This window comes from Sinocyclocheilus rhinocerous, unplaced genomic scaffold (genome assembly GCF_001515625.1).
Source record: "Sinocyclocheilus rhinocerous isolate Xijiao unplaced genomic scaffold, SAMN03320098_v1.1 scaffold259, whole genome shotgun sequence".
Taxonomy (NCBI): domain Eukaryota; kingdom Metazoa; phylum Chordata; class Actinopteri; order Cypriniformes; family Cyprinidae; genus Sinocyclocheilus; species Sinocyclocheilus rhinocerous.
This window is the reverse complement of record NW_015635083.1, coordinates 139,107-164,729: the sequence shown is the minus strand read 5'-3', so window position 1 is coordinate 164,729 and position 25,623 is coordinate 139,107. Positions and strand designations below refer to the sequence as shown.

General features: G+C 34.6%; 2 protein-coding genes across 2 annotated transcripts in view; one reads left to right on the top strand and one right to left on the bottom strand.

Annotated features, from left to right (window-relative positions):
- Nucleotides 1-506: 506 nt before the first annotated feature.
- Nucleotides 507-5,919, bottom strand: LOC107746664 (heat shock protein 105 kDa-like). The gene is made up of 8 exons (XM_016560970.1): nt 5,813-5,919; nt 5,469-5,526; nt 5,240-5,380; nt 4,275-4,391; nt 3,840-3,939; nt 3,658-3,755; nt 3,296-3,540; nt 507-572 (listed from the first exon to the last, which is right to left on the bottom strand). Exons 1-8 carry the CDS (start codon nt 5,917-5,919, stop codon nt 545-547), a joined length of 894 nt encoding a protein of 297 aa, XP_016416456.1. The 3' UTR covers nt 507-544.
- An 849-nt stretch (nt 5,920-6,768) lies between these two features.
- LOC107746663 (beta-1,3-glucosyltransferase) overlaps nt 6,769-25,623 on the top strand; it is an 84,412-nt gene continuing 65,557 nt past the window's right edge. Inside the window, exons 1-2 of the mRNA XM_016560969.1 lie at nt 6,769-6,994; nt 22,708-22,754. Of these exons, the coding sequence (XP_016416455.1) occupies nt 6,931-6,994; nt 22,708-22,754 (111 nt within the window). The 5' untranslated portion in view covers nt 6,769-6,930. The remainder of the gene's footprint in view (nt 6,995-22,707; nt 22,755-25,623) is intronic.

Here is a 25,623-nt window from a genome sequence, read left to right as displayed (position 1 = left end):
ACATTCTTATACTCCTCCATAATAGTCATGTAGCTTTGTATTTTGGCTGACAGCTCCTCGAACATTTTAGGTCTCCGTATGGACTCTTGGTATCTGTTTTGCACAGGCTTACCCAGTTTCTGTTGAATAAAACAAAAGGCTTTAATACATCACTGTTTGTAAGCATGAATGCATTTGTTTGGTGTGCAGTACACAGCATCCAATTAGCGCTCTTCCGAAAGTGCAACAGAGGGGTTTTGAAAGCTACACAAATGACTCTTCTAGCCTTTAAGCAAAATGCATGCCATCCCAACGCCGCGAGCTGTCAAGACAGCGCGAGTCAATTAAAACACAAAACTGGCCGCATATCAAATGGAGCAAAATGTTAAACCTATCGCGGAGTACGAGTCCGGTTATCTCTTGAGAGAACACAAAATCAATATGTCGTGGCTATGATTAAATGTGTTTGAGGACAAATGACTCACATGTATTTCTTCCAGCTTGTTAATGTACGTCTGCTTATCTTGGTCTGCTCCCTCTTCGTACAGCCAGTTCTCTGTGCCATTTAAAAGCTCAGAGAACGCCTGATGGTCCTGGAGAGAAGAAAAAAAGTGTTTGTTTTATGCGTCATTCAGATTTGTTTTCCTTTCAGCTGCAGAGCTCATATGAACTACTAACTAATTTAAATGAATGAGAGTTTGTTTCATTTATGCATGAACTGAAAATGGCCTTCAGAGATTCCGCAATCAGGAACAGGCTTCTGAAACATGAAAACATTAACGAACACTATGAATAAATCACAGTCTGTTGATAACAGTCCCTGTGAGCTAAATAGATTACATGTCACTCAACAGGTAATGCCGTGTTATCTGGGAAAATCCACATGGAAGATACATTACTTGAGCATTTATAGACGTGTGATAGGGACCCTCCAGCTTGTGTTTGTTGTATCATTATTTGTATGATTTTGCTGTATCATTTTGCTCGGTCAGGAAAGAAGAAGAGGAATTTAAGTGAGCGCCAGATGGTGAGAATGACTGATGGCTTTTTGAATAGCTTTATTCATGTTTATGGCTTCATGTACTGTCAAGATACCAAAATCACACTTCTAAGGCTAACTAAATATCTATCACAGCTTTTGAATCATCATTTCAGATTTACTGAAACCATCTCATGCTAAAAGACAGCTATGTTTCTTTCGTTTTCATCCCTAAAACAACTGTTACATGCACAGTTATTTTTACTAAAAGTCTGAGACTACTAGTAAAAGTGCTTTTGTTTAGATTTTTTCGAATTTAATACAGCTTAATGAATTATAAATTTGATTATTAACATAATTTGACAGAAAAGTTAAATTTATAGGAATTGCAAAATGGCTTAGTATTTAAGGTTTTTAGTTTTAGATTTAGCTTTCGATTTTCGATTTTTTCGATTTGAGTATTTTTAAGGTCTTCTTTTCAAAGAAGTTCACATGATCTATACTAACATTCCAAAATTTTCACGTATTTTAAATAAGAAATGTTTACTTTTATTACATTAATCAAAAGTGTTTATTTCAAATTAACACTGTTCTTCAAACTTTCCGTTTATCAAAGAATCCTGAAATTGTTAATAAAAACGTTTCTTGAGCATCAAATCAGCATATTAATATGATTTCTGAAGAATCACGTGACACTTAAGACTGGAGTAATGACTTGAAAAATCAGATGAAAATTCAGCTTTGCCATCTCAGGAATAAATTACATTCTACAATATATTTAAATTAAAATTAAAAGTGATTTTTAACTAAAATTATTTCACAGTATTACTGTATTGTACTGTATTTTTGGTCAAATAAATACAATCTAAATGTGGGCATTATAGGCTTCTATCAAAAAAAAAATATATATATATAAAAAAAATCAAACAAACCCAAACTTTTGACCAGTAGTACATGCCAAAATGTTTTTATTCGATTAGCAACCCATAAATGTTAATATTTCTTTAATATATTATTTTACATTTCTTTCTCACTGTATCATAAAATGATTTTTTAGGAAAACCTAAAACTTTATTTAAGGTTTAATTTAGATTTTAAATGCCAGATTTTCAGACTTTTAGACCCTGATGCATAAACAAACGTTTAGTCAACAATACCTTTAACTTTCATTATTAGGGGATTGGGAAAACCACAATCCCTGAAAAAAAAACATTAGAATACAAGCTTGTGTGGATGTGCATTACTTACACTAAGTGGAAAAGGCAGCTCCCAATATAATATGAATATTATGCAGTTTATCAATATTTGATTATGTATAAAATAATAGCAGCTTAATGAATGTACTATCAAAGTAGGGATGCACTGATATTAAGAATTATACCAATAAGATGATAAATATTTTCATGCCTGGCAACCGATAAATAGCAGATATTAAAATTCTATGCTATTTTATTTAAATAAAATAAAAATTTGTTCAAAATTCTACAAATGATTTAAGCATCAAAACATCACAAAGTATGAAAAATATATATTCTTTGTGAAATTTGCTAGTTTACATGTAAAAACGAATTCTGATAAGCTGATATATATGTGCGTTATGCATAGTATTGTTAAACCGATAACCGATAAAAAGCTGATATTAAAATTCTATACTTTTTTTTTTATAAATTACAAATATAACTAAATAGAACATCAAAAACAAAAAATCAATTGTTTAAAATGCTACAAGTGGGCAGTACATGTGCAGTATGAAAAATATATGTTCATTTTAAAGTTTGCTAAATATTACATTTAAGAGTGTTAATAAATTGTTAAGTGTTTATACAATAAGAGTTAAATATGCGTTAGACCCAAATAAAATCAAAATGTAAAATTACGAGAAATTTACATGCACATTTAGGATACATTTACACAACAAAAACTGTACTAAAAACATTTTTTTTATTTTTTTTTATTTAAGTTTTGTGTAAAGACGACAACAATGTCAAAACGATTCCGGTTCACGCACATCTGCAAAAATGACTAAAAAGCATTATTATGTATGCCAAGACAGTAGTTGTCAATTTCATTTTGTAAAGAAACACTACGTGTTTTCAAAGATTTGCATTTTCAGGCCCCCAAAACGGTGTTGTTGTGTAAATGAATGGCCAAAATGCTTAAAAAGTTTTTCAATTTTTAGCTGCAAACAGTGTTGTGTAAACACTCCTTTAAATACTAAACAATAATGGAATTTTTTTTTTTTTACAAAAATCCTCTTGTATCGACCAATAACTTATATGGTACAGATATATTGTGCATTAACAATTCATAGCTCTAAATAACACTACAGTCACATACCTGCTCATTTTCCCACATACGTCTTTATCGTCCATAAAGCACTCAATGTTGAGGAGAATGTCTGTGGAGTTGCTGCTCATCAGTTTTTTGAGTTTCTCACATTCTTGTGTCAGTCGCAACATAGCTCGAGCCTTGGACTTCACATCCATCTTGTACCTAGACTTATATTCAGCACAGAAGTATTCCACCAGCTTCTGATCAAAGTCTTTCCCTCCCAAATAAGGATCAAAGGCGGTCGACAGCACCTGCAAAATACAGAGCATTCACTGACATGCGTGAACATGCAAAGTTGGGGATCTACACGAGCGTCTGACTTTGATTGATACTCACAGTTTGCCTTTGTTGAAAGCACAAACAGACACCTGGAGAGCTGAGTGGCCCATGTCCACAAATGCCACAATTTTTGGATTCTCATCACAGCCTGGAAGATCTTTCTTGTATATGCCATAGATTAACGCCACTGGAATGATAAATGACACTGTCAAAATTGCTTCGGATGTGGCAAAGACACTGTTGTTGTGAGTTTCATTAATTCAAAAGATACCTGCAGTGCTGTCATTCATTAGCTTCAGGCAGTTCAAGCTGGCAATCTTGGCAGCATCCAGCACAGACGTCCTTTCTGAATCAGTGAAGAATGAGGGGATCTATACGTGACAAAATCATTTGTATGGCCAAAGAAATGACACAAACAAACAAACCATCGGATTGGTGGCTTGCACATTTGTGGTTTATGTCCAAATTAAAAAGGGCCTGTTTAAACGTTACTGCTGTATGAAAATAAAGCAAGGCCTTTTCTCTAAAATATCATGATGACAAGAATAAAAATGACTGTAATACATTATTAGCACTATAAATAATTTTAGGAGAATTTCTAATGAACTAAAAGCCTCTATTTCTGGTACATGCCCCTGGTATCCATTAAATATCATGAAAATAAATTATTTCTTGCAATATTCACAGCTTCAGTGCAAAGACGTACAGAGATGACACACTCCATCACTTTCTTCTGCAGATTAGCTTCTGCAATGTCTTTCAGTTTGGTCAACAACATAGCCGTGACCTGCTCAATGCGGAAATGGTGCTCTAGGTACATGACCTAATCAAGACAATGAAAGTCACAATCTTATTCTTTAATCAAAAAATAACATGACAGTTCACCCAAAAATGAAAAAAAAAAAATCTGAAAACATATTCACTGTCGAGTTTGTCTCCTCATCAGAACAGATATGGAGAAATTTACATCAATCCCCTCCAATAGATCCTCTACGGGAAATGGGTGCCGTCAGAATGAGAGTCCAAACAGCTGATAAAAACATCACAATCCACAAGTAATCCACACGACTCCAGTCCATCAATTAATGTCTTGTGAAGTGAAAATCTGTGTGTTTGGAAGAAACAAATCCACCATTAAGGTGTTTTAACTTTTAAACCTTCACTTCTGGACAAAATACACGTCCATAATTCATTTAATAATGATTCATCCAATGAAAAAGTTCATCTCTCGTCCTCTCACAACAAAATCCACCATTTCGAATTGTTTTCAGCTGTTTTCTTGATCTGTGCATATTTCTGTCCTGATTCAGAGGAGTCAACATTTCCCTGGAGAAAGCATAATTATGGATAAAGGACTCATATTTTACCTGGATGCAATAGTTTGATGTTTAAAAAAAAACATCATAATGATGGATTTGTTACAAACACACTTTTTTATTTTATTTTTTTTTTTTACTTTTACAAGACATTAATTGATGGACTGGAGTGGTGTCAATACTAGTGGATTATTGTGATAATTTTATTAGCTGTTTGGACTCTCAATCTGACGGCACCCATTCACTACAGAGGAGATTTGTGAGAAAGTTACAGTATGTAATGCTAATGCACTGCTAAACAAACCCAACTACATCTTAAATGATCCTTTATGGGACTAATGAACACAGTGTTTACCTTGATTCCAACCTTCCCATCATTTAGTGGTACCAGGTCATATGGTAAACTAGCCTTCTCTGCTTGCACAGAATGATCCTGAAACAATCTGCCATGCAGTCTCTTAAAATGAGAGACTGTGCTCGCAGTATTGGTTATCATCTAGAACAAGTAAAAAATATGAATGGTAATATAAGACACTTTTGCTTCATTCATAATCATCATCACAGATGAGAACAGGAATGCCCACCTGGTTTTTTGCAGCATTACCAATGCTTCTGTTCTTTGAATTAAATGACACAACAGCTCTAAAACAAAAAAAAGTTCAGGGGTATTAAACTTTTGAAGGATTCAAATAACAGATTTTAGCTCACATGTACATCATGTTTCAGATGTTTTGGAATGTCAATGTCATTGTACAATGACAAGTGTATGAAATGAGGAAACAAGCAACTTATCAACTAGACTTGTACTTGACTTTCAGTTTAGGTGGATATTCACATATGGAGTGTCAATATTCATCTGATACACTGAAGATGCATGAAATTAAAGCTTTATCTATTTATACAATTAGCAAGCACAGCATCCACTTACGGCGTGCACCTGTCTGTAAATTCATTGGACACGGTCTCGATTCCTCCGCTTTTGACCACAGCAATACAGCGATTCTGAAACCCCACATCAAAGCCCACGATAGCCATCCTGGACTCCGGGCCGTAGGCCGAGCGGTGTGTTCAGGTCAGATAAACAAATAAACAAACCCGCTAGTACGTGGTGTCAGTCCAGTCACTGCCGGTAATCGAGAGCGCGCGCACACTATTTTAGTCCTCGCGACCATATCGCTTTTCAGCGAACTTTCCAGAAACTTCCAAACGCAGCAGCGGCGGCCCTGCTCGGTCCAGCCCGCGCGGTGTGATTGCGTTCACAGTTCCAGAGGAGAGCTTTCGGCGCGGCGCAGCCGAGCGTCGGATGGGTTGCTGTGGTAACCGCACGAGATTATGGGATAAATAGCACAAATATACGATCTCCTGTCGTTATTTTAATGGCGTCGAGGGATTTATTATTAGTTCGACAAGACAAATGTTTACTTTTTAAAGTTCTAGATATTACAAATTGACCAGTTCAATATTTCATGTATGTTCGCATATTTCACGCGAGGAAAAGACTAAATGTTATAGGGTAACGTTGTTAGTCGACTCGTGACAGTTGTATTAAAACTTAATAGAGCTATATCATTCAGTGGGCCTATATTTCAGTAAGATTGAAAGCTCATTGTGTTTTTATGTAAGTTATTGGGTTTTTGATCGAAAGTGGGATACAGGTTAACATTTTAAAGAGTTTAAGTTACTTCATGACTGAAGACAAAGTATAAAGTGATTGTTTACGCGTCATGTCAACTTTTGCCATATTTTATTGGAAGTGAATGAAGCTGTTCCGCCGTTCTGTCTGACTAAATTATCATGTTTGTGAACTATCCCTTTAACAAACATTTTAATCGCGCTTGAAGCACTGCCCCTTTTGTAGTAGTTAGCGATGCGGTCACTAGAGGGCGCAGCTGAGACGCGCGTTCAACAGGAAATGTCTTCGCAAAACAAAGCTGGGTAATGATCGGCAGTCAGTAGTGACTGTTGGATGCAGGATCAGTGCAAATACTCTGCTACAGCACATTTACAGCGAGCTGGCAGCGTGCGGTACCCGCGCTTCTTTCTACTATGCTTTCCATAAACTCTCAAAACGGATACAGTGTTGCCCGATGTTTCTTGCTTTGGTCGCTTAGTAAGTATTTTTCTACTCGTCTACCAAAAGGAAGTTTTTTTTTAGCTCGAGAGTCTTAGGTTAATTTCTGTTGCTGTTTGTTTTATTTTAGAATGGCAGCAGTCTGAAACGTTTTTGCTTCTTTTACAGATGGAAAAGCATATGCTGAAAATTAACTGTTAGCAGTGACAAGGGTATTAACCTATTTTAAATAAGCTGCCACAAATGACACTTCCTTTTTCTTGTAACAGCTTTCCTGCACTCCTTCAAGTTATGAGGAGTGCTTTTAAATGGCTGTTTACAACTTCATTTGACGGTTGTATGAATTAAATATCTAAATATGTGGAGCATACATGCTTTTTCAAACTTAGTTGCCTAGTATATTGAATGAATGGTTGAGCTGCCTACCTAGGTAACAATTTGGGCATCATAGGTATGATTGGTTGATTCAAAACCTAGTGAGCTGCCTGTCTAGACAGCATTTTGTGCATTGAAGGTTTGATTGATTGTGTCTCGAAACCCTACTGAGCTGGCTAGCTTAACAACATTTTTAGGCATGATATTTTGTATCTCAAAACCTAGTGAGCTGCTTGTCTTGACAACATTTCTGGGCATCATATGCGATTTACTGTGAATAAACTGCCACAGCCAGAGTATCTGTTCTTCACTGTAAATAATTAATTGAACAGACTGATGTGCAAGAGTCTGAAGCGCAACAGTTTGGAGTAGAAGTGTGGAAATCTGAAGTGTTGTTGGAAGAAAATGTAACTGAATCCTTCCTCTTTCTCCACCCTTGCCAGGCAAATGAGTAGCGTTACATTTTATACAGAGCACCAGTGCAGATAGAACTGCTTTAATGTATTGATCAATGCCTATAAAGACAGTTTAATATGGACATTTGTGGATATTAAGGTCATAAATCAAACCTACAACCACCCGACTGCATGAATTGTGTGTTTGCAGTTGATGTAAGATTGTCTGTATGCCTACATGCCAGTCACGTAAATGCAATTCAAGTTGTTGGACTAAGCACCTCTACATTTTCTACAGTAAAAAGCCTGTGGATCCCACTAACCTAATGTGTCTAGTTAACACCTGGACCACAGGCAAATTGTGCTCTGTGTCTGATAAGAAATATTATCAGTGCCCCTTATTTTGTCTCAGTTTCGCCACTTATCAAAGTGCCTCAATTTGTTTAGATTTGCAGGGAAAGAGAGTCTCTTCATTAATCATTAGGCTATGTATGCTGAAGGATCTCAGACATAACTGTTCATGAAATTTTTTATGTGCACAGAAGATACACCTTGCTGTTCAAGAAAGAGACTTGTGGTTGCTAATATCTTGAGGTACTGACCTAGTTTTAGTAGTACTAGCACCTGCACCTGAGTTCAACAGTATGGGCCCGCTGGTCTGGAGCATATGAGGGAGTTTCAGGTCAAAACCGTCACCTGCTCTTTTGGGCCAGTTTTGCATTATCTTTATATTTGTCAGTCTTGGCTATTTGTTTTTGTGTGATGCATTGCACATTGTTGTTGTGAATTTGTCTAGCTGACTGACATGAAGTTTGGTTAAAGTTGCAAGAATTATGATAGTTTTTTTTTTTAATTAAGCATCATTAAGAATGAGTTGAAAATTACAAACCCTTTAGGTTTTTTTTTTTTTTTCTTAACTTGCCATTGCTTTCCAGCAAAAGAATTAGGGCTGTTTATGAATTAGGGCTGTCAAAAAAAATTCGAATTTCGAATATTCGATAAATTCGAATATAATTCTAATTTTGATAATATTTAAGTACAAAATTCTAATTTAGTTTTTCAGCCATTTTGACTGCCCTATTATGAATATAGTCACAATTACATGGAGCTAATCATAGCTTATTCCAGTAAAAAAAAAAAAAATTAAAGATGCACTGATTACAATATTCTTGGCCGATTCCGATTTTTCTGTCAGTGTGACCTGCCGATAACGATTTTTGCTGATTCCGATTTTCCTTCTAAGAACTATAATTGACAGCATATACAAACAAAAATCTATACTTTATCAATGCAAACAATTATTTACATAATAAAAGAAATTATTAAACATTACAACTCCCCCAATCTGGACTAAGTTACAGATGTTCTCTCACTTAAACAACTCTCAAAATAAAGTGCTCTGTGACTAGAAAGAGGCAGAAATAACAATTAACTGAAAATGAGTTGCTGTATATAAAAACAGATGTCATTTCCCACTATGTTTATAAATGGTAGTTTTTCCCCTAACCTTATTAAATGTGTTATCTTTCACATAAAATTCTTACTTTGTTTCAATTGATTCAGTTAGAATAATAAGAAATTGTAGAGTTGTTACCGTTCAAATGAAATCAGTATCAACAAACTCCATCTTTCCACAGGAGAGGAAACAGAAGCTGCATCTGAAGTGGCATTAGATGTATTTACACAGACTGTTTGATGAAGCTGAGGTCAGGTGCCATAAATGCATTTTCACCGCAAAATTTCAAATGCATAAATATATATATATTATGTTATATATTATGCTTTAATGTTATAAATGTTTATTAAAGATTAATGGTTTAAATATTTTTAAACATACAAATGCGAAATTTGGGGGAAAAATGCAATGATGTTTTTAAATATGAAATCAAACTACCAGTAGGTGGCGGCAAATGACTCTTTAAATGAGTGAGTTATTTAGTCATTTATTCAACCGATTCGTTCAAACGGCTGATTCATTCAGAAACGAGGCAAGTGACTTTATGAATGGGCCACTGAATCATTGACTCACTCGATTAGTTCAAAAACGTGGATTCATTCAGTAAGGAAACACCGCTGTGTTACACAACAGTTCTGCTGTGACTTTGATTGGAACTATTTTCGTCAGCGAAATTGAGCAAAAACAGTCAATATTGTGTCTAAAATGTAAGTCACTTAATTTGAACTTTTTGTTTATTGAACTACTAGTGTATAAAATCAGTGTCACATTGCAATCGTGTTGATATTGCAAGCATCTGGTTCGTGTAATGTTGCTTACCTAAATCATATATTATAAATATAATTTTTTTTCTTGTATGCATCTATAACTTTCTTTGAGTTACTTTGTGTGTTCTGTTGCGCTCATTTGTTTTGATTTCTGCACGAGTCTCTTTCACACACTCACTCAGGCTGCGCGAGCATCATCGGGCACGACATCAATACATTATCAGTCTCCGTTTACACTGAAAGCAATAAAATCAGAATCATTCTCGCGCGAAACAACATGTTTACATGCGGATGTGAGCGTATGTACGATGTCAAAACGGACCGGCTCGGAATCGGCAGACTGACCGACCGGTCACCGGTCCGGCCGATCATCTGGCAAATCGGCTAATTCCGGTCCCAGGCCGGTCGATCGGTGCATCTCTATTAAAAATAATAAAAAAGCAATTTTAAACTATTGCTAATTAGTTATTTTTGTGACAAAAAATGTAACATTTAAAAAATAATCTCCTGAAAATAAAAAATACAATAACATTTATAAATATGGAATAAAATAATTAAAAAAATAATATTAATTATTGCAAATTAAAATATAGTTTTTGTGATAAAGATATAACATTTAACGAAAATGTATCTTGCTAAGATTCCCATGGAAAGAAAAAATACAAGAAAAAGTAATTGATTATTGCAAATTAATACCTGGTAATTTTTTGTGGAAAAAATGTAACATTTTATGAAAAAAAGTCTCCCTGCTATTCTAATGGAAAGAAAAAAAACATAAGAACTTAAAAAATAATAATACAAATTATTAAAAATAATAAAATTCATTGCAGATTAAAACTAGTGAAAACATTTTGTGATGAAAATCTAACATTAGCAAAAAATATCTTGGTAAGAGTTATATGAAAAGATGAAAAAATATACAAGAAAAAAATTATAAAAAAATGTCGAATAAAAATAGAATAGAGTATTTTTTTCTGCCAAATGAAAACATGGCAAGTGCTTATTGCCCAACCAGTTCCAACTGGGACAGTAGAAAAAAATTATTTTGAGCCGTGATCTGACTTAAAATATGCTGTACTATTTTCATAGTTTTTCCCTGTAAGGAATTTCTTGTTTTAAGGTCTTATGAAGATGTATATGTCACGGTATCAGCTCTGTCCTGTTGTATTATTTATGATGTGCAGAACAAAACTTTAAGAGAGATAACATATCTTTTGTGTGTACCTGCAGGCAGAAGGAATGATCAGTCAAAGGCCACTGGTTTTGCTGTGAGGCACAGCTAAAAACAAAGCCATTTAAAATGTGCATCAAAGATGTTTTGTTAGTTGATGAGATATACTACGAAAAGTAAAATAACCAGCAGGTGTTTTGTTAAGTCTTTCCCCCACAGATGTTGTTCTGTTCCGAAGTTATTCCATCGCTTGAGTCAGGAGACAGTTTAAGCTAGCAGTTTTAAAAGATAAAAGTGCTGTTTACACCTGACAGTTAAAAAGATAAACACACCAGTACTCACTTTCTGAAAAGGTGTCTGTCAGATACATATCTAAAGTTATGCAGGGAGTGCAGGAATCCATGGATGGCATGAAATCACCTTGGCGGTGTGAATACTTGCACTCTGTTCTGCTTATCAGTGAGAGGCAGTTTTAGGATTTGGCTTGGGATTAAAAGCCATGGGAGATGGAGACAAACTAGGCATTTATGATGAGCAAAGGAATGCCAATGCATGCTCGTTTTTCTCCCAATTTACTAACCTGCTGTAATAGGACAGCATATCTACTTTAATACTCAAGACAGAGTTTTATGATTTTATATTTATTTATTTCTTTAACTGTGGAGCCACCGTAAAATAATGTGTTTCATAATCTGCACGGAAACCAAAGTTGAGCAAAATTCAGAATTTAGCCCTCATGTTTTGTTTGGGGTTTGAGAGAGAACCAATGGTCATTTTAATAGCTTTAAGAATATATGTAACATGTTAATATTTCATGACTTTTCAAAGTCATATGATAAAATAAGTTATGTCTTTAATTCAGACTAATTATGCAAGATATTATTCCTCCATGGTCCATAAATAAAAGTTAATTTATTAAATATACAATATAATTAAAAATATAAATATATTGTAATCTATAGATAACAGCATATTTAAACATTGATTATTAATATACTTAAATAGAATATGCTATTAAAAATGACACTTACATCACACAGGTTTCTTTGAATTTCATTCCATTTAATTTTACTTTCTTAAAGTTGAATTACAATTCTGCATGCTGTCTTCTACCTTTGTAAATTTAAGTTAAATTTAGGAATTTAAATGGAATTTAAAGTCACAATGTACCTGAAGTTGTGAAAGGTCTTTTCTTCTTATGATCTAAATTAGAGTATTTAGCAGAATGAAGTTCAGTTTTTACAGTGTGTGCCGTCAGCACTAGTTAGACCCTGTTGATGGATTTGGAGCACGCTGAATCGGCGTCGGGCGGTCGATAAGACGGATCACTCTGATTGGCTATTCAGCTTAAACCAGAGCACAAGATGAAAACTGATGAAAGCGATGAAATAATTGTACATCATCTTACCTGAGCATGCATATTTTCATAACAACATGGCTGTAGAAAATGAAGAAATTGATCAATATGATTCATATTCAAAATGTTAAGCAAGCAATGCTTTGCTTACCATTTGTATATCTGCAGTTTCGGTTTCTCGTGACAAATACAGACTATTGCCATCTGCTTATATGGACAGTTATTTCCTGTCATGCAGATGCAAACGTACGTTCTAGTTGGCCAATGGCTGTAGTCTTAGTGGTGTGTTCCATAGATTCCCCATTCAACCTCTCCAGACACCCTCAGCATGTCGTCACTCAGAAAAATTGATGCAAATTCTAGTTTTCCAAGATGCCACAACATTGCAGCCTCTGGTTGTAAAAACTGACAAGCTTTAAATTCCTAAAGAAATGGGCTAACATTTCACAGTTGAAAATGTATTGGTGTGTGTTTTTACATGTATTAACTCAATATTACAGGTCTTGAAACTGGTAACTTTTAATGTTGCGTTAGCTAACACATTTTTCTTGTTGTGTTGTGTTAGTAAATCATCATACAGAGATATATCTACGGTTGACTTGCTGTCAAGTGCTCACAGACTGACTTTGACCATTCCAATATGGCGAATGGCTTGTGTAACAACAGCCGCTAATAATGAGGCATCTATGTATATATCTATGTTGTGTTCAAGATTCAAAATTTTTAGCCCAGATGCACAAGATGCGAGATGACAACACGGACATTTTCATTGCAGCTAGTTCTTTGTTGGTGGTTTGGCGTGTCACACTGCCTTCAATTCTCTCCATCACTTGTTGGTTGGATAGATGTGGATGAAATGATTGGAGTCTTAACATACGTCACTAGAGAGAAGTCTGCCGTTTCATTTTGATTAAAAAGTGAAACATGTGGATGAGACGGTCACAATAAAATTCGTAACATGCAATTAAATTTTTTTTATTTTCATTTAATTTTGACTTGAAACAGCATTCAGTTCAGTTCAATTCTGAAGGGTGCACAGCCTAAGCATAGACATCGTCACACTGCGTGATACCTTTTTTAATAATTAAATTCTAGTCGGCTCACAACTTGTTGTCATCGAACTGCACTTTCATCCTGTTTCGATCTTTTGAGCGATCAATATTTGTCTATTTAGAGCACAGAAGACCCGTCATAAACGTTTAACAACAAGCACTTGATGTGATTATCAGGCCTGTCGATCTCAACTAAGTCCTTCTTGACAGCTACTTCTCTAAAGTTTTCCTTTTTTCTTATACTGACAGGTCATCAGAAAAACCTTTTCTCCATGTTAGCCACCCGCTTCCAAAGTGAGATTGTGAAGTGATGTGAAAGATGAGCAGAGGTACTTTTATTCAAGAGATGTCATGCTCCCTTCAGGTCATATTAGCTTCATAGAGCCATGAAATTTTGTGTGTTTTAAAAGCATCCACTCATCCACTTTGAATGATATGTCAAGAGAGAAGTTCAAGCTTAATATCAGCCATAATTTAAAAGGGATCTGTGATTGACTTATGTTTTAGATCGGATTTTATGTAGTGCCCCTGCTGTTTGTGGTCCTAATCATCAACGCAGCAGGGTCTAGTACTCAGCAAGAGGGAATTAATACACGCCGACTGAATGCAGAAGCAGCAAACAGTCTATGCATAGCATTCAATGTTATAATTTAATGTCAGGAACACCATTTAAGTGGCAGTGGTTTGCAAGTCTCTCTTAACTAATGCATGTCATTAATATAATTCTCTCAGAACAGCTTTGAGGGCTCCTCTTAGTGCCCATTTGATAAATATCAGTGCGCCTTTGTGATTTATGGAAGGAGTAATGACTAATAACTCGCTTTGTTTGCTTTACACTTGTGTATTGCTGACTCTCTTTATGCATTCCCTCTTTTGATTAACAGTTGTAGGTTCATTATCAAGTTGCGGAGTTTATGGAGTACAGCAAATTACTTTTTGTACACTCTGAATGTGTAATTAATTAAAAAAATATATTATTAATATTATCACGTAATTTGCACAGCTCGCTACTTACTGAGGCAACGAGCATGATGCGCAGGAAATGTTGTGAAGACCTGGCAACGAAAAGACCTTCAAGCAGAAAACGGCACGCATGCATGAACAATAAATTTGGCTTCCGGAAGCAAACCAAAGTGACTGCTCTCATTGTGTCTCTGAGACTTTGGAATCCCATTTCCTCCACAGAGAAAAGCCAATACTGAGGACAATAGCTCAGTTTTAAATAAGTGCCAGTTGCAGTTGTGATTCAGGCAAACAGTGACTGATTGGGAAATTGGAAATGTCTGGAGGTGTGGTTGAGGAAGCGAGACAAATGAATGCATTTCTTGACAAAGTTCAAACATCTCCCTGTCTGCCTTCGACAGCTAAGTAATGCAAATTCCTGTATTTTCAAAGTACATTTTGAGTTTGAGGATGAACTTTCTTCCTGACTGTTGAGGAAGTATGTTATGTAGGTATGCAGATGTGTAGTGTGAATGCTACACATCTGTAGTTAGTTAATTTAAATCATTCTAACAGTCAGTATTTAATGGTGAATTGTACAGTTGCTTTTTATTTTTACATTTAGATTGCCTCACTAAAAATTCACTTAAATTTATCCTCTAAAACACCTATAATTTAATAATACTGTAAGAATGTAGTCTTTAGCAAATCCCAAAATATGAATATCAGTTTTTCATACTGTACATTTATAATTAATTCATAACATTACATTTATAACACTTCTTAATAAATTCTTAATTTAAGTTTAGAATTTTAAAATCCGTCATTTGTTAATGATTTTTAATATTATTATTATTTATTACTACTGCTACTACTACAACTATTTATTTATTCATTTATAAATAGATAATAAATAATAAATTAGTAAGAAAGAATATAAAGAAATAAAAATAAAAAATAAATTGACATTTTTAATTATTTATTATTAATTTCAAATAATTTATTCATTGTTAATTTATTAGTAATTAATTTCTATCACTGTAAAAAAAAATCTGTAAAATTCACGGTAAAAAACTGGCAGCTGTGGTTGCCAGAATTTTACCGTAAAAAAATGGTAGCAACATTTTAGGTTTTTATGGATTTAACTTAAATTTACATTTAAAAAACTTAATTTCATTAACTGATATAATTGTTAATATACCGACCTATTAAAGTACTTAAATCTGTTTTGTACCATTGTAATACACTGATAACCACCAGAGAAAGTCACATGATGAACCAAAGCTCATCACAAGCAGCTTCCATGCAAAAGTAATCCTTACCATGAAAAAAAAGTTTTTACCAAAAAGAATAAAACCCTGTTTAACTTGTGAATTTAGGTCTGTATTTTACTGCATTAACGTGCTTTAATAGAAATTTGAAGGAAATCGCTCTGTTTATCCACCATATATGAGGGGTGCACCTAAAGTAAAATTATATTTTCATTTGACTGTATTTCATGTTTTCAAATGAGAGCTCAAAGACTGCCCGTTTTTTCATTTATGTCAACAGTAAGTATTTTGTAGAAAGATGGAGGCCTGTCTGAAAAGTAAATAAACTTTGTCTAAACAGCGATGATTTTTGGATTTATAAGGGCTAGATTTATGACATCAGGATGCTTCAGCGCTGTGTCACGACCGGAACATTTTAAAGATTAAGTTTATATCATTTAGTAATTATTAATGCAATTAACTTGAAACTTTCTGTGCAAAGCCAACTTATGGCCATGCTAATTATGATCAACAGCTCATCTCTATTCTTTGCTCTTATCAACCATATAATGCGTTATGGACGCTTCATATTAAGTCTTAAGCATACCGGCACGCATGTTTACCACGTTGCTGATGACTGATAGCCTACTGTGTAGGTCTATACTGCTGTGATCTGTTTCAGGCTTTCTGTATAATAGCATTATAGAAATTAATTCATTCTAACATTTTAGAAATTGCATTCTCAACGAGAACATCGCAGAGATTTAGCCTAAGATTACATTTGCTGTGCGAGTCAGAAATGCACAGACGGACTGAAGGACAAATCGCCAAAACTATTTTAAATGTCGTTCATTGTCAATATTTGTGTTTTTTGAACATTAAAGCATGTCAACATATTCTGTTACACCAAATACACAAAATAATGATCTTTAAAAAAGCATCATATGACCCCTTTAAACATTTTATGTGTTTCAAAGAACTCTTGTCGCTATCTGCGCTGCATGCATGCAGAGTGCAAGATTTGCGCATCCTGTGGGGTTATCATTTATTTTATTTTTTTTTCCTAATTTTTTTTCATTACACTTCTTTGCTTTAATTTTGTATCATTGCATAGTAAAATAATTCACTTGGTTATGCAGATGCAAAACGTGAATCTGCAGTCTATTTTATAAATATTTGTATTTAGAATATTTTACTTAACCTGTTTTGTATCTTAGTTATTTAATGCATAAGCAAGTCATTTAAAACCATTTTTTTCAGCGGCATCCGTTTAATCTTGATCAACAAATATGATCAACGAATTGGAGCGGCGATGATAATCCTGATATCCTGATAATGAAACAACTTAAAATCAATTCAAAACTGATTTTATTTGTGTAAATTCATAATAACAACAAAACGTTGTGCTTTTGTAAAATAACGAAAACAAACAGGATGCGCTTTCTGCCGTCTCTGTCTCTGTGTGAACTGGAGCGCATCTCCAAAAAGAACCAAAACTCCGCATGTGTGTCTCACATAGAGAAATATATCTATACAAAGGTTGAAATGTCTACTTTTAAACGAACTAATTAAAAACAAAATTAAATACTCCCTGATTGATGTATTGATGTATGAAGGTTGCATTTCTCTCTAAAGGCGCGTCCAGGCTACTGTGGAGATGAGAGTCAGCACTGTGAATTTCATCTTGCAGCGACAAGAAAACATTAGTTTATTAATAAATAATTAAAATGTCTCCTTTTTCTATACATTAATAATCATTAGGATAATTTTGCTTGTGCTTTATGGTAAACTTTATACGTGTGCTTGAGCGCGGAATATATTGAAGCTCATTATGGATTAGTAGGCCTATTGATTTAATATAAATGCGCTATTAGTTGAATAGCCTAATGGCTTAAACGAACGACTAGTTAACTAGAAAAATCTTTAGTCGGGGGCAGCCCTATTAAATACCCACTAGACGTCTCTATTAAAGTTTTTAAAGCATTTTTATAGGCGTTTTCATAGTCAGATAAATTCCGCTTTAAGAATGGTCACGTCTGTAACGGAGAGATGTCACGTCTGTAACATTGATTTTTCCTGTGAAACACAAAAACGAAAATTTTATTTAAATTTAAAATTGATATTTTATGCTTTGTAAATAGCCAACCCTTCTCCATTCGGCAGATATTGTTGCTTCTGGTTTGTGCATTGTAAATCGTGGAAAGTCTACAAAATATGTTGTCTCCCAGAAACTCGTGTCTTTTTTTGTCACGTCCGTAACGCATGTTTTTCTTTCATTTAAAATATAAAACAGGTTTATAGACTGATACTTTGATGTCTGGACTCTATTTTAAGGGGTTTAGAAAAATATAAAGAGATGGTTCAATATATTGGTAATTAATATAATTTATGAGAATTTATCAGGTTTTGACTGCAAATGTCACGTCCGTAACGGTGGAATTGCCCAGAAGGGGCACAGTGTCATTCACACAAATGCTAAACACCATCATGGTAACACGCATGAAACTGAAATAATGCAATAAACATTAATTTAACAACATTAGATGTAACGTATACAACCCTAATCTAAAGTGATAAGAAAAAACTAAGAAGAAACCGTTATTTCAATGAAAAAACATCAAATGTGAAATGTAATGCAGGGAATTCTGGGAATGTTAATTTATGGTTATTCACTGTAAATTATGTTCTTTTTCACTTCCAAAAACTGTAGGCTATACCAGTGTTTCCCAACCGGGGTGCCCGTCTGTCGAGAGCAGGGGTGCCTGCTATCATTATTAATTTCTTTATTTGTTCTTATTTTATTACTGACTGCTTACTTGTGATTTTTTTTATTCAATTCAAAGTTTGAAATCAAGTTTCAAACATTATATTCTGCAGTTTTTCCCTGTTGTACCAAATATCTATACTTTTCAAATTATCATATCGAAGTTAGAAATTCAAATATTGTGACAAAATTAATTTTGTAGGGTGCCACAAGTTTGTTAAAATTTCCAAAGGGTGCCGCGCCTAAAAAAGGTTGGGAAACACTGGGTTATACTATCGTAAAATTACATGGTAATGTCCAATACAGTTTTTCATCATATATAGTAGGGGAACTTACCGTTAACCAACTAAAAGGTTTTTACTGTAGTATTTTTACAGTCTTTTACCGTTAAAATCAGTCATTTTTTACAGTACGTATCAACCTCAATTTTATTTTTAATAATTATCTTCAAAATCTCAACGAATGCAGCAAGTAGTTTGGTTATTGTTTGCTTTATATGATGAATACTGAGCATTTAGGCATCCTGCTGATTTGACATACTACTTTTTACAAACTGTGTAGCAGGGAAGTATCCGTATTTGTTCCCAGGAACTGTGCATCCATTCGTCCTAACAAACTTTGAAAACCCTTTGATTACCCAAGTACAACTTTCATCCAAAGCTTCTAATTTCCCTCATTTTTCTTTGTTGTTCTGCTTTATCTGAAAGAGCATCTGTTCTTTGCATTTGTCTGGGAGACACATGAAAAAATCGTGCGCAGATGTCAGTTCAGGCAAATGATTTTCTCACAGTATTTTATCAAGAATATAGCCAGCGGTTGTCAAAAGCAAGGAGGGCACTATACAGTGATGCAGTCTCAGCGGCCACGTGTAAGTAGTGCTCAGAGAGCTGGTAAATGGCCCTTGTGTGTGTCTATCTCGCCCTAACATCCTCAGGGGACCGGCATGAAAAGATTGAAAGTTTGCGACAGATGTCAGAGAACGAGGAGTGAACTTGGATGCATTCCTGAAGGAAGCCGAGGTTTTCAAGCCAAATGTTGCATATTTAATCCACCCTGACAGACTCTTTGAGTCCATGTGAGAATGTAGCGCCTGTCTTGCTGCTGAAAGAAGCGATTTTTCTTTGTTGAAACCTATTTTCTCACTCTACAGTTTCTCTTATTTATGTGGAATTATTTATTTAGAACTCAAGATGGATCTATGCTTAATGGTTCTTTTTCTCTTTAAGATGTTTTGGCTGAATGAAACTGAATGCTGGTGAATTGCGCTCAGCTTTTTATATAAAACATATTTCTTGCGTTTTACAATCGTTTTAATGGCACGCTCGGGGAGATGTAGTATTATGAGTCTCCCGTATTGCTTTACTTTTGCGATCCTGTCGGAGCACTAATACAGAATATTAGATTTGAGGTGAAATTGTGAGCTCTTGACGCTGTGAGAGCAGAGCACATTAGAGAAGCTATCCTGATGATAGTCAGTAGCAGTGTGCATTCGTCAGCTGTAAACAACCCGATGCTTGGGTAGAACTGTTGGGGGAATTATCTGACAGCAACAGCAGACCTATATATCGTCTCTGGCCTCGACTCATCCTGCCCACTGATATGCTGAAAATGCCATGGCCCTTTATGATTCAGCCACAGTGGGAAAAGAGCAGCAATGATGTTCAGGGCAGAGCAAATCCATCCAACCATGGGTTATTTATTATTAATGGCTTACATTTTGTAAGAAAGAGAGAAAGTGGCTGCTTAAGGGGTTCTGGGAGATAATTTTAAAACATTTGCAAAAAAATTTTTAGTGCTGTAAATGTGATTAATCACATCCAAATTAAAAGTTTGTGTTTACATAATATATATGTGTGTACTGTGTTTATATGTATATATAAATATCCACAAATACGTGTATGTTTAGAAATATGTATGTAATAAGTATTTATATTTACATATGTGTTAATATGACATAAATATGAAACCCTTTAAAGGTTTGGGGTTGGTTAATATTTTGAAATAAGTCTTTTATGCTCACCAGACTGCATTCATTTAATCAAAAATACAGTAAGAACTTTGAAATTGTTAAATACTGTTTCAATTTAAAATAATTGTATATATAATATAAATTATATAAATATAAATATATACATGTAAATATTTTCAAAATATACTGTATGTGTGTGTATTTATATATACATAATAAATATACACAGTACACACACATATATTATGTAAACAAAACTTTTATTTTGGATACGATTAATCGTGATTAATCGTTTGACAGCACTAATTTTAATATATTTAAAAATGTAATTTATTATTGTGATGGTAAAGCTGAATTTTCAGCAGTCATTTCTCTAGTCTTCAGTGTCATGATATCATTAGAATGATATCTTCAGATATCATTCTAATATATTGATTTGGTGCTCAAGAAACATGTATTATTATTATTTTTAATAAACGTGTTAATGTGGAAAAGTTTTTGTGGATACCATTTTCTATTTTTTTTAAAGAAAAAAGTTAAAAAGAACTTAATAGTTTTAAAAATACTTACTTTTGATCAATTTAATGTAGCCTTGATGAATACAATTATTAATTTCTTTTAAAAAAAAGTACTATCCCCAGACATTTGAATGGTATATGACAACAAATGAAAATAATTAGTGCAATTGAAACATGCATAAAATTGCTAATATTATAATAGACAAGATACATATACACTATACAAAAAATGAATACTGTATAGCATTTAAAAAAAGAAATATTTTGTTACAAATATAACATAAAGTGCTGCACAGGGACTTTTTTAAGCTCTGTTCATTCACATTAAGCATCCAAACAAACTGATTAACTAAATTAATTTGGCCTTTTCAATGGCCCGTGAAAAGGAGAAAAGTTTAGGTGAGCATATTGGATTATTCCCTGAACTCGCTTGGCAGTAAAGCTGTGTGTGCAAACAGTGTGACATTAAATATAAAATAAAAAGACAAATAGGCACCTATACAATGTTATTAATATCATTTGTTCAGCAACATTATTTTCATGCCCACATGACTAATTAGATCCTCCGAGCCACTCGCGCTCTTTGAGTCTAATGAGCTCACATAATCATGTTACATTTACACATGACCTTTTGATTCCCCTCGTTTGTGATATTGCTCAATGTTTCCTCATCTTGAAGTTCACTTGGAATTTTAATGCTGCCAAGTCTAGATTTCTTTACACTTTTCTCTATGGCTATGTTTACCAGTCGTCTTCTTTTAACAAGTGTTAGATATTAGTTGCCATCGCTGTCCACATTAATGAATTTAAAGATGTTTTCGCTTAAACAGCCAGCAGACATTTTCAGCACGGAGCCATTCATTTATGCATATTTAATATATTGAGCATAACACCAGGCAAAGAAACGCAACTTATTTTTTGCTGCGTACTCTTGGATTTTGGCACCATTTGTATGTTTATATGAAAAACATAATGCTGAAATTTTTCTGCAGGGTTCTCAAGAGTTTTTTTTTAGTTTTATCTACAAAGAACTGGACTCCATAAATAATTTAGTTGCAAGCATAGAGGGCCACGGGTAAAGAAGCAATATAAAATTCAAACTAACTATTGGCTTAGAGGTGCAAACCTCAGCCTCATTAAAGAGTTATATAAAAGAAGACTTCACAGGTTGTGAATGGACTTGTGAAGTAGCGAGAAGCAAATGCCTTTTAACCTTCATACGAGTTAATCTGGATTTTTAATGCACACCTTCACGGCTCTGCTCTTATAATGTCACCCGAGCAGTGGATAAGTAAAAGGAGCAATTACGAACTGATCCAAGGACAGCCTAATGGCTGTCGTATTCTCAGAAACCGAAGCTCACTCCCAATGATTTCACTGGCACCAAAAGTCATCTCTGCAACTGCCGTTTTGACGCTCAATATCGATTTCTAGGCTCCTCGCAAAACGACTCTCTTCTCAGGATCAATGGAAATGCAATTTGAGAGAAGCTTCTCCTGCTCTAATGAAAAACTTTGCAAAATACATGTGGTACAGACAGAAGTCCCTAACGGCTGGTACAGATTAAAGGAGAAGAGATTCTCCTTTAATCAGCTGGCTTTTAACTCCCTCTTCTTAAAGAAGCACGTAACATTTACATTAGAAAACCATGGGCTTTTAGACTTGCAGTTCTGTCAGCATGTTAATGGAGCCCTCATTGTTGAGATCTGATGTTTCCTGTTTGATTTCTTCTCCAGTGCCCCTCATCACTGCAAAGGGAAATGATGTGGAGAGTCCAACAAAGGTAAGGGCTGACGCATGTTTACTGTTGTGTAACAGAGTATGACTGCACATTGATTTTAAATTGTAGATCTGTAATATCCCCTGTTCTTTTTTTTCTTTTTTTTGTATGCTTGCCTCAAGACCCATCACCTCTTGTACAAGTTTTGTTTATCCAGCGCTATGAATGCAACCTTACCATTACACCCCTAATATATGTAATATATACTTGCCTGGAGGAAAAAAGTTGCTATTTGGATTTAAATAAGCAAATACTGAAGGATGAAATGCTAGGATTATATCGTTATTGCAGTGATTAATGTGTTTCTGGCATGTTGTTTGTTTTGCAACAGCTGTGTAACCCTAACTGTTGCAGTCTCTAGCTTTTCATTCCTCAAACAACCATGTTGGAAGACGTACCCATATACATATTGCATGATGAAAATGTCAAGATTCATTGGACTCATGCTACTGTTGCTCTATGCTCTACTGAAACAGCCTGAAGCAAATTATAAAACCATCTAAAAAGCAGTAGTTATGCATTGCTCAAATCATCTATATGCATTGTAATGTCCAGTTTCTGGAGTTGAACAGGTTGTAAAAATTTCACAAGGCAAAAATGTAATTGATCAGTTATCTCCCACAACATAGCCTACTGTTTATTATCGGTTATCATTAGTACAAGAAGTGCATCCCTGAGTTAATTTAATCTCTGCATTTTAATCAATACTTGTTACTTATTTGGTAACACATCTATCTTCAAAAATTGACAGGCTGTGTCATTGTCTTGCAATAAGCATTGCATTGAGTTTGTCTAACTATAAGAGACTGTGACCGGGGCCTTCACAGCTGAAATGCTGAGAGAATGATCCTCGCCACAAGTAATGCTAGTCTCTTTTATTGCGTAAGCCGTTTCTGCTTTCCCCTGATAGGTTTCACGGTTAATGCATTCATTTTCTGCTGTAGCTTTTGTTGAGTTTTAAGTAGAAATGCCACTGACATTCTGGGTCAGGAGAGGGAATGAGGGACAGAGAGGAGGAGAAAGAGATGGTGAGTGCATTGGAATTGGTGGAAAGGAAGATGTGATATGCTTGTGTTTAGACCTTGACCTGGGGTCAGATGTGTTTGTATGTCTTGGGTTTTTAGTCATTTTTTATTTCGTTCTCTTTTCTTCAAACAGGTGAAATTAAAAGTGAATAGTTCAGTTTGTTACCCTCACTATGGTTGAAGGTTCACGCATTCATGGTCGATTGAATGTAAATAAAGGATAACCATTCCTATACTTTGTATCAGAACCATTTTAATGAACAGTTCCCACTAGGTTCTTTCAGACAGATGGAGAGTAGAAGAAATAAGACATGAAATAGTTGAGAAGCTTCTCTTGATTTGCACAGCAGTGGGATGACAGGATGGACAATTGTTCAGGCCCTCCTACTGTTAAATCAATGCTCTTCAAAGACAGCACATCCTCGAGCTCATGGGGTGAGAGGATTGACTGGTTGCAATCAAGGATCCAAATGAGTGGTGCTGCTGCTGTCATTGAAGTTTCTCTTTTTCTGCCTTTTCAGTGTGTGTTTGATTAGGGCTGTCAGTCGATTTGAACATAAATTACATGATGCTGAAATTAATTAATGAAATCACAATTAAATGCATAAATCAATATTTGCTAAGAAATAATTCAGTGACATAGAAAGGATTAGAGAGAGATTTAAGTCAGGGGTTGTGATTTATTTTCGTTGAAAATAAGAATCATGAAGGTTAGTTGAGCATTCATTCTGTAGCATCTTGGAAAATATGTTGAATTTTTATGACTGTGTGTGAAGTTTCAAGCTGTTCATCTTTGTCGATTCTGTTTTATTCCATTGCAGACTTTCCGCCCGTTTCTGAACGCAAGAGTATGTTTTGTGTGTAACTGGCTCGGTCATCTCATTCTGTGCTGCCTGTTCTCATTTAGGAGATATGATTATATAGATTAGTTCATTTTAACACTTTTAAAATATAAATAAATGTATTATTTATGCTAAATTAATGTTAAAGGGATAGTTCACCCAAAAAAGAAAATTCTGTCATTAATTGCTCACCCTCATGTCGTTCCAAACCCGTAAGACCTTCGTTCATCTTCAGAACACAAATTAACATATTTTTTTGATGAAATCCGAGAGCTTTCTGACCGTGTATAGACAGCGACACAACTACCACATTCAAGGCCCAGAAAGATAGTAAGGACATCGTTAAAATAGTCCATGTGACATCAGTGGTTCAACTGCAATTTTATGAAGCTACAAAAATACTTTTTGTGCGCAAAGAAAACAAAAACAATGACTTTATTCAATGATTTCTTCTCTTCCATGTCAGTCTTCGGCACACGTTCACGTGAGGACCATGACGAATGCTTGTGGTGCTACTGACGCAGGAGCTGGCGTTCTGATGTAGAACGTTCATCTCACTTAGTTCATCATCTGTATGTTCTGGTTTGAATAAGTAAGGCCGGGCAAAAATATTTCAAGTCATCCTCTCTTTCGAAATCTTTAGACATGTTTACAAAGACTGTTTTATGCACGGCAGAAATTGACACGGAAGAGAAGAAATTGTTGAGTAAAGTTATTTTTGTTTCTTTGCACACAAAAAGTATTTTCATAGCTTTATAACATTACTGTTGAAACACTGATGTCACGTGGACTATTTTATAGTGATGCACCGATACCACTTTTTCCAGTACTCGCCCGATACCGATACTTTTATTTTTGGTACTTGCCGATACCGAGTACCGATACCGATACTTTTATTGCATTTGTACATTTTTTAAATATTGGGTATAGAAACCAAAAGGGTATGTATAATGTTAGTTGGTTAACTTCATTTATCAAATAGATACAGTCAAACCAAAATCTATT

Coding starts and splice junctions, on each gene's coding strand:
- LOC107746664 (XM_016560970.1), bottom strand. CDS start 5,919: ATGGCTATCGTGGGCTTTGATGTGGGGTTTCAGAATCGCTGTATTGCT. Junction 4,392..5,239: donor ATGGGAAGGTTGGAATCAAG/GTAAACACTGTG, acceptor TGTCTTGATTAG/GTCATGTACCTAGAGCACCA. Junction 3,541..3,657: donor TGGGCCACTCAGCTCTCCAG/GTGTCTGTTTGT, acceptor TGTATTTTGCAG/GTGCTGTCGACCGCCTTTGA.